The sequence below is a fragment of the Cydia fagiglandana genome, chromosome 11 (assembly GCF_963556715.1).
Source record: "Cydia fagiglandana chromosome 11, ilCydFagi1.1, whole genome shotgun sequence".
NCBI classification, from domain to species: Eukaryota; Metazoa; Arthropoda; class Insecta; order Lepidoptera; family Tortricidae; genus Cydia; species Cydia fagiglandana.
The window spans coordinates 10,392,201-10,409,423 of NC_085942.1; the positions used below are offsets into that span (position 1 = coordinate 10,392,201).

The window sequence follows — 17,223 nt, forward strand, 5'->3', positions numbered from 1 at the left end:
ATGGGATTGGGCCAAATACCAATATTTTTTTTACATCTGTGGAGTCACAACATAGTGTGCTGTATACCTTATCTCATGATAAATGCAAGTAACAAAACACATTCTAGTTTTCATCAAGTATTAATTAATTAAAATTTAATAAATTAACTCACCTCTCTTAGCGAAGTTGTTAAGAATTCGTAGTGGTTGGGTTGACTTTTGGGTTGACGCCAATTTCTTAAAAGATAACCGAATTTAGTAAAAATTGAAACATAAACAGCTCTAGGACTCTTATTTATGATAAAAATATATCCAGTGTTTATAAACTACTTTTAGATACTTATTTTAGAGGAATTGTGGTTTTTTGTCCCATTACTGGTTCCACGTCCATTATAGGGTATACTACTATACTAACAAATTTTTAAATGCTTTCTAACTCTTATAATAATTAAACAATTGAAAAAATATTTAACGAAGGGGAATAGCTGTGGTTGATGTACAACAAATTATGATATAATTTTTTCTATAATATTAATATCCAGGGAATAAAATGAGGATTATGTTTGTCTGAACTGTCTCAACATTAGGTATTCAGTGTTTCGATTTGCACATGCTGCATCCCGCCCTAACACTGCATCCAAGTAAGTTTCAGGGCCGCTAGCCAAGGTTACAATCGCTATCGCTTCGACAACGAAAAGCTTAATGTCTCTCTGTCACTCTTCTGTATAAGTGCGACAGTGACAGTTGCGTTTCGATCGCTACGGAGCGTTAGCGATTGGCAGGTTGGCTACGCGGCCAGGGCAGACAGACGAAGCCGCGATCGAAATCTATATGTATATAATGTATAGCATAGTCGTGCAAAATAGTTTTTATACCCACTTGAATATAATAGGAAAACTCCGTTCTGCAATTTTGCGTGGTTATCCTTATTTTGCGGTTGTCAAATTAACACAAAAAGGAAAATGTTTTTGCTTTGTAAATAGTAGGTCGGTATAGATAAAAAACACTAATAAGATTAGAAAAAAAAACCGGGCAAGTGCGAGTCGGACTCGCGCACGAAGGGTTCCGTACCATAATGCAAAAAAAAAAAAACAAAAAAAAAGCAAAAAAAAAACGGTCACCCATCCAAGTACTGACCCCTCCCGACGTTGCTTAACTTTGATCAAAAATCACGTTTGTTGTATGGGAGCCCCATTTAAATCTTTATTTTATTCTGTTTTTAGTATTTGTTGTTATAGCGGCAACAGAAATACATCATCTGTGAAAATTTCAACTGTCTAGCTATCACGGTTCGTGAGATACAGCCTGGTGACAGACGGACGGACGGACGGACGGACGGACAGCGAAGTCTTAGTAATAGGGTCCCGTTTTACCCTTTGGGTACGGAACCCTAAAAACGGCCGTTAAAGAGGCTGTCCTTAAATGGCAGGTAAAAATACATTTTCCTGTTTTGGTAGGTAAAACGATATTAGAGGTATATGATGGCTATCTGGAACACTAATGACACTCGAGAGTCATTGACCGAATTCTATACCTAATTTTATAGTTATTTTAGTATGGTGATTTAATATGTACCTAATATTGTTAGGCTAAAATTAGGCTTCTCGTATTTACAGGACTAAATTCAAAAACCGGGCAAGTGCGAGTCGGACTCGCGCACGAAGGGTTCCGTACCATAAAGCAAAAAAAAAACGGAAAAAAATGCAAAAAGAAAACGGTCACCCATCCAAGTACTGACCACGCCCGACGTTGCTTAACTTTGGTCAAAAATCACGTTTGCTGTATGGGAGCCCCACTTCAATCTTTATTTTATTCTGTTTTTAGTATTTGTTGTTATAGCGGCAACAGAAATACATCATCTGTGAAAATTTCAACTGTCTAGCTATCACGGTTCGTGAGATACAGCCTGGTGACAGACAGACGGACCGACGGACGGACGGACGGACGGACGCACGGACGGACGGACGGACGGACGGACGGACGGACAGCGAAGTCTTAGTAATAGGGTCCCGTTTTACCCTTTGGGTACGGAACCCTAAAAAGTAGCGTTAGGGCGGTTTCAGACTAGCGTTTTATATACGGTTTTTAAAGCGCATTGGAAGTGCATGTAGGCGTGTAACATATTACATATCCAACCAAATGTAGCGATATACTTACTATAGCGCGCGTGTAAGCGCGTAACGCCGAAACGTGGCCGACTGGCCGAAACTACCGAACGCGCGGAAAAACGCTAGTTTGAGACCGCCCTTAGGTAAGCGACACGCTGGTGGAACGCTTCGTCAACGCGTTTAATACGCGCTGCTCATTCTGTAGCCCTTTTCCCATTCTTCAACTTCCTCAATTTCCGGCTACTGACTTGCGTGATGATGAATACTTATAGCTCTACTTGTGTGTGGATACCTGTCGATAAAGTGACACGTGACCAACAGCACCATAATTATCGTTTGATAGCCTCGTCTTACCGGCCCATTTGCATTCACTACATAAGTACCTACAGTTACGACCGACGTCGACCGATGTAGTTAAAAGAAAATTCCTAATTGGATTATGAATATATATAGTAGCCTGTTTGCTTCCTTATTTTTATCGATCGTGTAGTTATTTATTAGAAAGCGGTAGTAGCTGCAAGCAGCATTGAAATATATTAATAAAAGTCGTGAAAATCATCAACTACCTAGGAACGTCACTACTTACTGTTACTGCGCGCTAAGTACTGTACCATTTGACTGTAGTAATCACTATAAAATATTTATATAGTAGCTATTTTCCATAAATAATAATATTCATTCATGCCAATATTGCCAATAAGTATAATTTGGTGTTATATAATGTCTCCAAAGATTACACTAGGTACCTATACCTAAGTATAACAGAAGCGGCGCGTCTGAAATATAATATCCTAACTACAAAATCGAAAATCAAGATGTCTAATGTCCGAAATTCCTAAAGAGACATGAGTCCTAATACACTTTTAGATAATCGAACAATCTCGTTTTAGAAAATCAATATTCCTTTGTACATGTTGCCTTATGTACTACATAACCTAGCGTATTAACCCACTCCAATATAAAAAAAAAACTATAAATGATATGACTTCGCAGCATATTGACTCCGTCCATGTTTTGATAAGTGATAAGAGTCGGTGTCAATTTAATTGCGGGTGATATTTAGGAGCGAGGGAACAATGGTGCGCGGGCGCATTGTTCGGACAGGATGTCCGAGCCATTGTGGCCGGCAAACAGCACAGAACGAGATCTAGCGTTCATGTTTCATGCTGTTTCATTGACTGTTTAATGCAATTTGATGCAAGTTTTTTTATGTAGAGATGTTTGTTTACGTTCATTGTTTTTCGATTTAAGTGTTTGCAATTAGAGAGTAACGGGGTAATCGTAATATGAATTTGTTACATGTATAGCAGGTAGTTATATCAAGTTAAGGCAGGCGTGGCTCACTCCGCGATTTCGTCGCTTTGCTACAGGTAGCTAAAAATCCATCCGTTCGACCCCAATTTTGGGGTTTGCCATAAGCCGCGCGCGGCGCTGTCGCCACCTAGCGGCCATATCTGTGCTGATCGTGACAGACACGTTTTGTTAGAGAGTGAGTCTTCTGTACCTAGTACTATTATTCATTCTGTGGTTAAGGTACCATCAACTCTTAGAAATCTCAGAATACCTACAGCAAATTTTAATAACTAAATTTACGGTGCTTGATAAATTTACTAGAATTCTGAAATGTGCCACATAAACTGTTTGACAAATTAATTTGTACGAAATGTTTTTGTATCCGTTGCTCTGATATGCGAGCGGGACATCGCTATATACGTGCATAGTGCTGTCACGCTCATACACATCCAGTGTATAAAATCAAGTGAAGTCTAAGGCGCAAGGACTGCCTTAGACTTCACTTGATATCATACATACCTAGGTAATTTGTTTCCTAGGCATGAATTTTATGTTAGCCCGGTATCAAGTACTTAAATCATTTTCGTAAAACCAAGAAATGTTTATTGTTAAAATTAGCTAAGTAATGTTATAATAATGAGCAAATAAAGCACCAATGCACGATTTCAAAATTGCAGTCGTGAATCAGATAGAGGTACCTGCTGAGACTTGTACATAAGTACGTGGTTTTACAATACAATTATTTATGAAGTCGTATTTATACGCCTGACATACGTGTTAATCGAGACTGGTTTTTCCACCTTCTGGGTCCTTGGCATTCGTTCGAGTAAATAATAGATGTCATTTGTTTTTCAGAAAATTGACGATGTCAATCCGAAGTTCGATGCCCCGAACTCAGAGGGAGGTGACGATAGCTCCGAGTCTGACAGCTCGGCTGAAGACGACGAGGATTTGGATGCTGTGCGACCCATGTTCAAGCTGCCTATTCAGTTCGACCTTGACGAGCTCGCTGGCGCCTTCCTGGCCAACAACCAGAAGTAAGTACACTTCTACCCGTCAAATTAGATTGTTTTGTTTTTGCACAAAAACATTTTATTTATTGAGAGATGGAAAATTACTCATGTACATTAAAACGTATTCATTAGCTTCCAAAATTAGCCGAAACTTGGTAGGTATTCTGAACATTACTAATCTAAGTAATAAATAAATGTAAACAATAAGTTGACATGACCCAACCAAACCATTTATTTACATTATACCTATATACATATCTCTAGGCTTTAGCCGATATGTAGTCACATATCTCTAGGCTTTAGTCGATATGTAGTACTTACCGTGGAACTGGACGTTAAATTCATGAATAGTACGACAGCCGCTGTCCGAACAAGGCCACGATGCGATTATGAATACAGAAATATCCACCGGAATCATTCTTAATATGTACCTGTATTTTTTATTTATTGAAATTATTAATACTTACTAATAATTGAATTAGAAAAAACTAGCCCAAATTAACCCAAGTCCAGACCAATCTAAGTCATTAAATAGAGACTTCTAGGCTCCGCTCTGGACTCCTCTATTTTCTTAAGTTGGACAGGTGGTGAGGCTGGCTGCCACATGGATTGCCACTTACTCTGCCTTAATAAAAAAGGAATGTGTAAATTTCAGGGGCCGCATGAACTGCATGGTGGAGCGCCGCCGCGACGACCCCATGGAGAGACGCTTCCCCTTCAACATCCTCGGGGCCTTCGCCCCCCGCGCCGCGCAGGCCGAGCGTATCGCCATCATCTGCCATGGTGGAGATGAACCCAGGTACATATTACAAGGAGATTGTAATTAGGATGAGCTCCCGGTACCTATTGACCGTCCATAAAAAATCAGTCCCGAAACCGGAAATTTTTGTTCCTCACCGTACATTTACTTAGCCTATAATAAAAGGCAAGCGTTAAGATGTCAGTATTTTGAGTTAATTTCTCGAAAGTTCTGTGTTTTGTCATGGAAACCCATTGACAGTTTGTGTTCTAAAAACTACGGCTTACTGTTCATTAAGGTGGTTCGCTTTCCATACATTTGATCTTACCAAATTCCTCTCTGGACGCTATTTTTTCTACTTCCGTACACCTTATTACCAACTCAAACGAATAAAAAACTAGAGATTAAATATACAATTTCTTAATATAACGCAATTGTTTTTTTGTATGGAAAGCGAACGACCTTAAACTACTCGTATCAGGCTAAAAAATAGGCTCAAGAAGTGGGCATAAGTAAAAAAACTTTCTTTCCATTTTCAAAGTGTTTTTACGAACGGATTTATAGGTACGCATATCTATGAGGTGAGCTATTGTATCGACTTACAATAAAGTCCGAATAAGGTCAAATTTGCGTTTCTCCTCTAGACGGTTGGCTCCCAATGATATTCGGCGTAACCTTTGATAGGTATATTACCTACATATATATAAAGGCTTAGAGTGGGAGAGTAAAGCTTGAGCCCCTTGGGACCCTTTTTAGGGTTCCGTAGCTCGAAAGGAAAAAACGGAACCCTTAGGATCACTCGTGCGTCTGTCTGTCCGTCATCCGAAACTACATTACATGACCGATTAAGTTGAAATTTGGTACACATATGTAAATTAGTAACCCAAAGACGGACATGTAACGTAAACAAAGGAATTTTAAACCCTTGCCCCCCCCATGGGCCACCTTTGGGGGATAAATGAGAAAGTCAAAAAATTAAGTCTTACAAACTTTATATTATGGTGTTACATATGAAATGAAAGAACTCATTTTGAGAATTTCAAATATATTTTTTCATAATTTTAAAATAAATGGGTTGGATGTTATTTATATTGTAACCAAATAATATTATATTATTTGATCTCAGAGTCTGTGCGGAAAGAATAGATTTGTTGTAGAACGTATTGGACCCCATACATTTGACGACTCTTCTCTTTCATTTCAGCACAGACTACTAAATACCAAATTACCCTCTTGACGCTATTTCAACTTTTGTAACCTTATTTACTTAAACGGATAAAAAAACTAGAGATCAGAAATACAACTACCGCGAAAAATATGTTAACATTTTTCGAGGTCAAATGTTCTTCAACCTTTTCTTTAAAATCATTGTGATATGTTTTGACACTTATGACGTCCATAGATATAATGACAACAATACCTACAAACACGGTGGTTCTTAAATTGTGTTTATCCAAAAGGGATCATCCATTAATTACGTCACACGAATTTCTAGGTTTTTTTACCCCTCCCCCCTCCTTGTCTGACGTTGTTTTTACCCCTCCCCCACCTGGTGTGACGTCACATTTTAGGCAATTTTGTTTTCAACTAACTCGGCATTATTTTTGAAGTGAAAACTTCTTTAGCGGCGCTGAGCACTTTTTGAGGTGTGGAAAAAAATTATAAACTCGATTCAGCGTAACGCGTAACGTAACGCTGACGTCATGTGTCACGGACAATGTTATTCACCAAAGAACTTTAGTCATAACGTATCATAATTAGGTCAATTATTTAAAACTGGACTTTTATATTAAGCAATAAAGCTCAATGTTCTAATCTTGTACGGGCTGAAATACGAGGATCTCACAGTTACATTCTAACTTTATATCACTCAAATATAATTCAATAAAGCTACATCTTGATGAAATCGCAAATAAAAGTGAATTCTAGTACTGGTGAATAAAACTCAAAATATCATGACTTAATATATTTAGATGCGAGGTCTGCAAGGTAACTTTACAATTTCTATTCGAATTTTAAATAATTAACGCTACAAATTTAAGCTCACTGGCCAGCAATTTCGGAACTAAAGTTTTTCAATAGAAAGGAGGATGGGTCAATTATACATAGTGCTGCAGACATTTTGGACTAGGTAGTCATTGAGTTTTCACTTCTGTCGGCACTCCCGGAGTGCAACCCGTTGTTTTTTTTTAATAAAAAATATTTTGGTAAAAGAAATATTAGTAATTTTATAACACAAAACCAATTAGGAACGAAAATTGCCTACTTCCAAAACCTTATTATTTAAATGTACACCGAATAAAAAATATAAATTAATTTTCAGTTACTGATGAATATTGATGAAGTTAAAATGACGTCACAATCTTTGTGACTCCCCCCTCCCCCATGTCACAACATGTCACATTTTCTTGACCCCTCCCACCCCCTAAACGTGTGACGTAATTAATGGATGACCCCAAAGAACTGTACATCAAGGTGCAGAGGAGAATTTAGACTGCGGGGTAATTTAAACTAATCGAAATATTTTCCATGTTTTACATTATTAACTAGAGTGCCATATCTGTCTCGATAGCGAAAAAGATGTGTTGTGTGTATTTTGTGTGACTCTAGTTAATAATGATTTCCATTAGTTTAAATTACCCCGTAGTCTACATTTTATTGTCCCCTGCATCTTAGTTAGTATTACGTGGGGATGCGAAATTTTCTTTTTCGAAATGCTACCCACCCGCATACATTGACTACTTACATCAGTAAAATCATAAAGCTTTCCATAATCAGGTAAATTAAAAGATAGATTCGACAGGATTAAAGAGATTTATTTAAGAAACCGGTCAACAAACGAGTAATATATAGGCAACCTCTTTTTTGATAATTGGTTAAAACGATCGAGTGCGCAATAATAAAATTACTTGAGATTAATGTGATGTCTAGGGGACTATTAATTATGTACTAAGACATAATAAAAAGGCAAAAAGTAAAAAGAGCTACTTAACAGAAGTTTGTTAGGTCTTTTAAATTTTTAGTAAGTAAGAGTGGGTATTTATTTAGCGCACTTAAAGAAAAAAATCACTAAAACCTAAAATACTTAAGAAGTAGTAAGCTGATTATAATACATATAATACGGTTTTTATTACAATATAATTTTTAAGAATATTTTAACGTTGCGCTTAGCTTATTAGTACTCGTACCTACTTCTAATAATAATCCTGAGGATTAATGAACGCTATTTCTTTATGAAATTTCTATGATGATTATAAATTTATATTATAACTGCTGCTTAGTCTGAATAGTCAATTTCAAGTTGGTGATCAATGATCATATCCACGAATTCGGTGCGTAGGTTAAAATCTTGGTAAAGGCTTTTATTGGTATAATAAGCATGGAACTCGAAGTTATGGAACTTACGGATATTTTCTGTGTAATTAATGATGAGTATTTGCGGCGCTTGAGTAGTTGGCACTGGGTGCGTAGCCAAAATGCCAATCGCTCCGTACCGAACCAAACGCAACTGTCTCTGTCACTGATTCACCTAGAGAAAGAGACAAAATAATGGTACAGTCTAGTTTCTCAGCGCATACCTTCTTCTTCTTCTTCTCAGCATATTTGCGTCCACTGTTGAACATATCCCTCTTTCACGGATTTCCATGTTGTTCTGTATGCGGCGGTTCTATGCCAGGTCGGCCCTGCTGTCTTTCTAATGCGCGCATAAGTACCTACACCTAACTACTGTACCTACAGTCGAGTGTAAAAATATGGGTGCACAAATCATACTCAAAAATATGTTCTATAGCTGTTGTGTTAGCGAATTAAGAACTACGGGCAATTAGGAACCATATTATTCTTATACTTATATTTTTGAGTAAGTTGTCTACACCCATATTTAGAAACTTAACTGTAGGTATCTATTTCAATTTTGCTCCTAAGGAGGCGACAGCACAGTTTGAGGTAGCTCCATCCGTAGTTTCTCATATTCCCGCTAAAACTCTGAGCAAACTGTAAACCTATCTTGTTAAAGATGCATTTCAGTTTTCAAGGATAAATCCCACGTCACATATAAACTAAGTTCTCCGTAACTTATGCTAATACCTAAGTCAGCGCTTTTCAACCTGTAGCTCGTGGGAGATTAGGGAATCGCGGGTGTTGCAAAAAAAAGTTTTACTTCGGGGATCAAATCATGAAAATAGTTTAAAAAATTGGTTCCTAATGGGCCAGTGAGCCGGTAGTTTGTTAGGTACAATAAGATCTTTGGATAAGTAATTGAAAAAATCATCATTTGTTATTAAATATCATTCGTAAATTGTCTTATTTCGTAGGTAAGCTAATAAAATATAAAAGTTTTTGAAATAGCGCAGATAAATATAATAGGTGGTACTTACATACGCAAATAGACACTTACAATCATCAAGCCGCAAGAATGCATGGCACTAAAGCAATGGCATGGAAGAAACCGAACAATCATGTTATGCGTTAATTGATTTATAATTTTAACTGTAAAACATTCATTTGTTTGTGAACACTTAGTAAGTAATTTGGTAGCAAATAAATATTTTGATTACGGCATGATAGAATATCCGTTACAATTTGACTTCCATCATCAAAACTCTACCAAGACAAAAAAAATGGTTTGAAACCTAATTTGCTGATCATACTTAGGTACTTAACGAAGAAGACGTACCTACCGCTAACTGTGTAATACGTGTCGTTGATAAGTTCTGGTCTGGTCTGCTTTATTCTATGTAAAAAATGGAACATCTCAACTGACGCAACTGTTTTGTTCCAGGGCGATGAACTTCCCAGACCCGCAGTCGCAGGTGTTCGCGTTCCCGCTGTCCGGGCCCGTGAGGCTGCCGCTGAGGCCGCAGTCCGAGCGCACCATGCCCGCGCCGGAGCCCCGCATGCCCTTCGCCCCCATGACCCCGCAGCACCGCGGACCCTTCCCCCTGCCGGTAAGTACACTTTGCTTTTATGAGACCCTGTGCCTGTTGGTCTACGAGTATGTAGAGGTATACCTACTATGGTAGCCGAAAAATAATCGACATCAATTTCTTCTTGCCTTCCTTTTCTAAAAACTTTAAAGTGGTATCTAGACGGGACTGATCAAATCGGCCAATTTGATCAGAAATGAAATTGGCGACAATCTCCAATTTTAGATTTATGGTGATATTAGAGCCCTCTAAATTGAAAAAATGCCCCAGAACGACTACTGGCCTCGCAAATTGGTATTCTTGCGTCCGCACCTCATTTTATCGGTAATATCGGTCGTTATCGGCGGTTGAATTCGGCGAGCTATATTGGTGTTTGCGTCCGCACCTCCTGATTCGATCGGGCAATTTAATCAGATTGGCGAAAAATTGACTAATTTGGATACACCTTAAGAACGTCACATTACAGCGGTGTTTTTCAAACTGTGGGTCGCGACCCCCTGGGGGCCTCTGCCAGCCTTAAACAATACATAAACGAAACATTTTGTTCGTACTAAGGGGGTCGCGTCATGAAAAAGTTTGAGAAACACTGCATTACGGAATATAACTAGTTTAAGCTTTACTTTTTAGAACAATCCTGTAAATTGCACGTTGCCATTGTAAAGGATTCTTTTATAAACTAGCAAACTAACTCATTAAAAACAAAAAAAAACAGCTCAAGTAAGTACCTATGTACTTAAATCACAAGCCAATCAATGGAAATGGAGTACTTATTGCATTATAATACGAAGCCGAGCTAGGACTGCAAAGTCTTTTATTTTCCTTTAAACTACTCTTTCTATTATTACGTAAAGAACAACATATTATCTTTTTTCTGTACTGTGTGGATAGTTATAAAAGAATAATGGTCCAGTCCCGTGGTAGATTGCTGGAGCGCTCGTCACATGTCACATGCGCCCCTGAAAAGGAAAATAAAAAGGTAATAGGATTTCACGACGTTTTCTTTCGTCGTAAATCAAGTAATATACTTGAGCATCTTCAGGGTTGTTAGCTCGACCCATACACGTGAAGTATTAAGGTGCTTATATTAACTTTTCAATTACGTACCAAATCGGGAAAACATTTCACAAACACGTGTAAATCGACTTTTCTTGTCGCTCCTTCTTCGGTTACGTCACCTGACCTGAATGACCCCATTCTTTAAAATTACAAAACAAAAATAAGGACAATACAACATTTCAGTACAATTTTCATATTAATAAGTATGAGTGTGCAGCAATTTTTAATAGTATAATTTAAAATTGCAAACATATTTCATTCGTCAGTGGCAGTGGCTCTCGTATTCAAAATGCACATTGAGATTCTATGTGTACCGGTATGAATGAGTAGTGGTTGTGAGTACAACTATGTACAGTCGCTATTAGATATATCGGAGCGGCCAAGGTGCTCACAAATATCTGAACACGCCTCTATTGTCAGGGCGTTAGAGTGCGTGTTCAGATATTGTGAACACCTTGGCCGCTCCGATATATCTGATGGCGACTGTACATTATAAAGTGATGCTCCTATCATGTATATCCAGATCAACAAGATCCATTGTTTCAAGTGTTCATTATATGAACACAACCGCACGAACTATAATTTTTTATATTGATTGAATTTCTCATATGAACCTAAATATATAAGTATGTGTAGGTATTTTGATTATAACTGAAATTTTGTTCAATTACACAATTACAAACATAGTTCGGATTAATACTATTCACTGTATTCTACTTTACCCACGGAACAAAGAAAGCGACTATCAAACTTGAGGTCTTAAAAATGGATAAAGCTACTAAGCAGGCGAGCAAGTAAACTGTGTGAGGTGAGTATTGTGCAACAAAGAGTATTTTATTGTATTGTAAAGGTCTATGAGAGCTCCACTCTATCTTCTATAGTTTCGGATTTCCCCTCAGTAGGTATTCCATTTAAGAAAACGCTGTGTATATATATATATATTTTAATCTTACAATTAAAATGGACTTTATGTCGAGTAACTCTATATTGGAGAGCTTTTATATCGTTCCCTTTGATTGTTTCGATTATCATTTCAGCTACGTTATAAATTCAGTTTTCAACTTCGAGGCTTATTTAGGCATACCTATTTTTGCTGTTTAATTTTTTTAGGTACTTTATGAAAATAGTTATTTGTTGGGCAAAGTTGTTGTTTAACCGCTCATGCTAATATTGATACCCAAGCAAGCGAAAGATTCCAAAATTGAACCAGAGCGTAGTGAGTGGTTCAAAAAATGGAATCTTGAGCGTAGCGAGGGTTTCAAAGCACGAGGGTTAAACAAAATTTGCCCCCGAGTGAAACACAAAATTTTTCACCACGCCAACCCGAAGAAAATATTAAATGTAAAATGACAAACAAAATCAAACCAAATCAAATGCAAATGAATGTTATTAATTATTGATCATCCAAAATCGTCATTTAAAAGTCAATTCTACCAGCAAACATAAGAAAACAACTCAAAATTTGCATTTGATTACTTTGCCTCACATGTGAATAAAATGCAACTTTGCTATGAGTTTTTGAATTGCAAAGTAAGCCTTTCCGAGCTGGTGTGGTGAAACATATATTATCATTTGTACAGTCAGCAGCCAGTCAGCGTTGTACACGTTGTACAGTATAATGCGGCCTTGTCCTTCCGATTGTTAACCAATGATGTTACTATTATGATACAATATTTGCTCAAGTGATATTTATAAATTTTTAAACTCATGTTATCACTCACGAATAATAAATATTGTAGCTATTGTCGGTATTTGCTACCAAGTCTATTTTTATAATATTTGTCTACTAATACATCGCATCTATAAATAATTTGAATATGCCTTTCTGATTTATTAAATATCATGTTAAATATCTGTTTAACTTCTCTAAAACTTTTTTTAAGTTCGTATTATATTTTATTAGCAAAATTTGAAAATATTTAACTGCACAGTTCGATAACCATATATACCATTGTATAACTAAGTAGTTTGTGTAGGGTTAATTAAAAATCTAATAAATTTTACATAAAAGCTAACCGTATGATAATTATTTCTGAAAATGAGCAATATTATGCTTGAGGCAACGCAGCGATTACTTTTTTATTTTTAGAACACAAAAGTAAAAATTAAAAAACATAATATCCGCGCTCGTTGCGCGCAATTCAATCTCGCTCATTCGCTCAAACTTACGCTCAGTAAGAGTGAGAGCAGAATTTGAACTTTGCACCTTAAGCTGCAGCTTGCTTTGAAGTAATAAGTCATAAAAGCCATAACCAAAAGCATCTACCACGTAAATACATATGTAGAATCTTTCAACAACTCTTTTTTAAATCAAAACTTTGCATAATGTTAATAGTCATTAATTCTCTTCAACCATGAATCAAGTTTCCCACACCTTCACCACACTTAATGATAAAAGTTACGGACAACTTAGAAAACTTCGGGAATTCAGAAGAGATAAGATAATTTTCATAATTAATTAACCGCGAATCTGTGACTTGGCGAAAAGGAAAATACTTTTATACTTATGTATCTACTTATTCGTAATTATGTACCTAAGAAAAGTATTTAATCTAATCTTTTGTTTAAAGATGGGACAGATGTGCATTGTATTAGCTACTATATATTTTCATAAGCAAAAACGAAAATAATACCTACCTATCTACATATGATTCTACTTAATCGAATACAATTGAAACGATCAACAACGCGGTCAACTTGCACACATATTAAATTTTCTTACTCGTTTGATTGTAGAAATAAAAAAATGAAATGCCAGTCGGTTCATTGCACAGAACTAGTAATATTTTCTGTGGTTCATTGGTTAGGCCAAGCGCGCACCACGACTTTTTGTCGCGCGATAATTTAGTCGCAGAAATGTAACGTATGTGTTTATATGGCAGTGCGCGCATATGTCGGCATTTCGCTCTCCAAGCGTCAACATATCGGAATCTGCTTCTCCAATGGAGTTACAAGATGAGACGCTAGATGAGGACCGTTTAATTATAGAAATAGAAGGTATAAATCCTTTGTGGTATAAATACTCAAAGTCATAAGCCTCTTCCACACTCGTGCGCGAATCGCGGCGCGAAGCCGCGAACGTGAGTGTGGCGTCGATTTTCGCAGACAGCGAAATCGACTCCACACTCGCGTTCGCGGCTTCGCCCGCGATTCACGCGCATAGTCTGGAGGGGGCTATACAGCGATTGCATATTGTTTCACGACAAGCGACTGGTACGAAATCCATGTCGAGAATGAACAAATCGTCGACTTTTCATCGCAGTGCGCGCAGTGAATTTTCTGCGATAAATTACAGCGCGATTCTAAAATCGTGTCGCAAAAATTAAAATCGTGGTGCGCGCTTAGGCTTAGCCCAAGGCGTTTAAAGCGAGTCAATATTATTATTCCGATCGACATCGTCAGTGACCAACGGTCAGTTTTTGAACTTAGTTATAACTAGCTGTTGAAACTCTCGGCGCAATGATTTAAATCCAATAATAGGCATCTTTTTCACTGGAAAATTAATATATTCACTTCCAATCATGTTTTTTTCAATAGTTTTATCTATCATAATTTAACTAGAGTCTATCTTACAAATCACGAATGTAAATAAAAAAAACCGGGCAAGTGCGAGTCGGACTCGCGCACGAAGGGTTCCGTACCATAAAGCAAAAAAAAAAAACGGAAAAAAATGCAAAAAGAAAACGGTCACCCATCCAAGTACTGACCGACGTTGCTTAACTTTGGTCAAAAATCACGTTTGTTGTATGGGAGCCCCATTTAAATCTTTATTTTGTTCTGTTTTTAGTATTTGTTGTTATAGCGGCAACAGAAATACATCATCTGTGAAAATTTCAACTGTCTAGCTATCACGGTTCGTGAGATACAGCCTGGTGACAGACAGACGGACGGACGGGGACGGACAGCGAAGTCTTAGTAATAGGGTCCCGTTTTACCTTTTGGGTACGGAACCCTAAAAACAGTAGGTAACCTCAGCTCTCAGGCCTTAGCAAAATAAGATTGTTAAGGAAACAAAAAAACATTTATCGAATGTTATGTAATGGTGATTGTTTCCAAATTTTATTGTCGGAAACGTGTTCTTTGATAAATGTAATTTAGTAGATAATTGTAGACGTTTAGTTTTTGTCGGCTAGTTGAGTTGGTTGTTACTTGCGATCTCGGCTCCGGGGCTCGTACGTGCTGTAATGTCAAGCCGAGTTGCGGCGTAATTAGTGGCTGCCACAATGATTTCAAAAGTAAAGATAGGCCCGTTCATATAATTTCGACCGAACTTTCTTGTTTCGTGCGCCTGGGTGGAATGCGACAACGTGATTGGCTGACGAGTTCGCACCACGCGCACGGCTGGTCGCAACTACAGTTGCGATACTTGCGATACGCTCCACGATTGGCTCGAATTCGTGCGTGACACCCAGAATGTAAACGCTGAACTGGCACTATTCTCAGTGCCCGTAAGGCCCGTCCTTACGAAGTAACGTATAAGTCAATGGGCTGCCAGGACGTGCCGCATTGTGGCTCTTGTATAACTTACTTCTTCAATTAAGTTATGAGCTGAGTATTAGAACTCCAGCTATATTATTAATTGCTTGTAGATCTCCTTATTAAGCAAGTAAGTAAGCGTTCATGAGTTAGTAGGAGAACAATGGGCACCTATAAAGCGACTGGAAATAATGAAATAAAACTGAGTTTATAACTTACTAATCTTACCATATGAGGTTCATAATACGATTCACCATACGTACCTAATTGTTTAAACTTGTTTAAAGCTAGGTACGGTACGGGTAATTATTCCAAAACTATAGTTAATTTAAGTCAAAGATATTTTGCTACATTAACAACAATTTAAAGTCAATGTCCTCAAAAAATAACAACTTATTTATCGACAACAATCTGGCATCACGCGAAAATTTCAAAGTCATTGCGCCTTCACCAGGAACTGTAGGTACTTTATGTCCGTATCCTTAGTAAGTACTTATATTTTATTGCAGTTACATATGTATCCAACGTATCCTTTCAATGTTTTGCCCGTTTTCGACCCACGTATACTTAGTTTCTCACCAAATTGTTCCGTTATGTGAAGGGCGTCATAAGTCGTGATTCTTTTTGCAAGTTTTTATTTTTAATTTACAAAAAATCAGTGGTATGCGGTCGATGCACCCAATCCGGTCTTACAGACTGGTTGCAAGGAAATTATGTAATGTACCTACTCATCCGGTTTGGGACAGCATTATTATAAAGTTATCGTTTGGTTATTGTGGTAAACAAGCAGAGCGAACAACAAAGATAATAGAATACCTATGTTGCTCCGTGACAGCAATCAAACTTTATAATTCCAATTATCGCAGTTGCTCTAGGAGTTTGCCTTCAGGCGACAGAAGTGCATTTGTATTGTCGGCATATTATATCTATTATTCTAGGCAAATATTGTCCCGATTCGATTCGAACTTTAAGATACGTCAATTAATAGATCTAGAAACGATAGAAACGATTTAATGATTGAAACTTTCTATGTCAAGGTATAAGTAGCTAACTTATTATAGTTACTATGTATACAGAAAATAGTTTATGGATTTTGAAACCAGGTTTGCTGATTTTACTCCCAGGAGTAAGAATCAGTTCTTATGATACATATTTGGAACTGATAGGGATGTGGTTATAGAATGAGACGATTATCCATCTAAGTCGGCCAATCCGCCATCCATAGAACGACGGGCATCATTTCATTATCACTTACTAAAGTGTACATAATGATTATAATTTCCTCTCGAATTTAGTCCTACAAAATTTAATAAATTAACATGCGGAAAAACGAAGGCGTCTGAAATTGGAAAGCGTAGCATAAATTAATGTAAACCTCCTCAGCCAAAAAGCAAACACGCGTGCCTCGGCCGTAGCGGGAGGAGTATTTACACTTATTGGTTAGGAGCTTGGGTTCCTAAACATTCTTGCGTGGAACGCCTTTTGTGCAGAAATATATTAAAAACGCATTGGCTGAGCGTGCTCACTCGCCCTTTAATATTGAATTTGATTTATCCAACTATCTACTGAACGAAAATTTGATGTGTAAGAAAAAATAGACATATATAGGTATAAGTATCAGTAACTCAACATAC

The 17,223-nt window shown here is 37.4% G+C and overlaps 1 protein-coding gene across 1 annotated transcript in view; it reads left to right on the top strand.

Annotated features, from left to right (window-relative positions):
• The window catches only part of LOC134668971 (uncharacterized), a 75,577-nt gene that overhangs the window by 28,255 nt on the left and 30,099 nt on the right, over nucleotides 1-17,223 (top strand). The window contains exons 4-6 of the mRNA XM_063526485.1: nucleotides 4,236-4,417; nucleotides 5,049-5,192; nucleotides 9,913-10,078. Of these exons, the coding sequence (XP_063382555.1) occupies nucleotides 4,236-4,417; nucleotides 5,049-5,192; nucleotides 9,913-10,078 (492 nt within the window). The remainder of the gene's footprint in view (nucleotides 1-4,235; nucleotides 4,418-5,048; nucleotides 5,193-9,912; nucleotides 10,079-17,223) is intronic.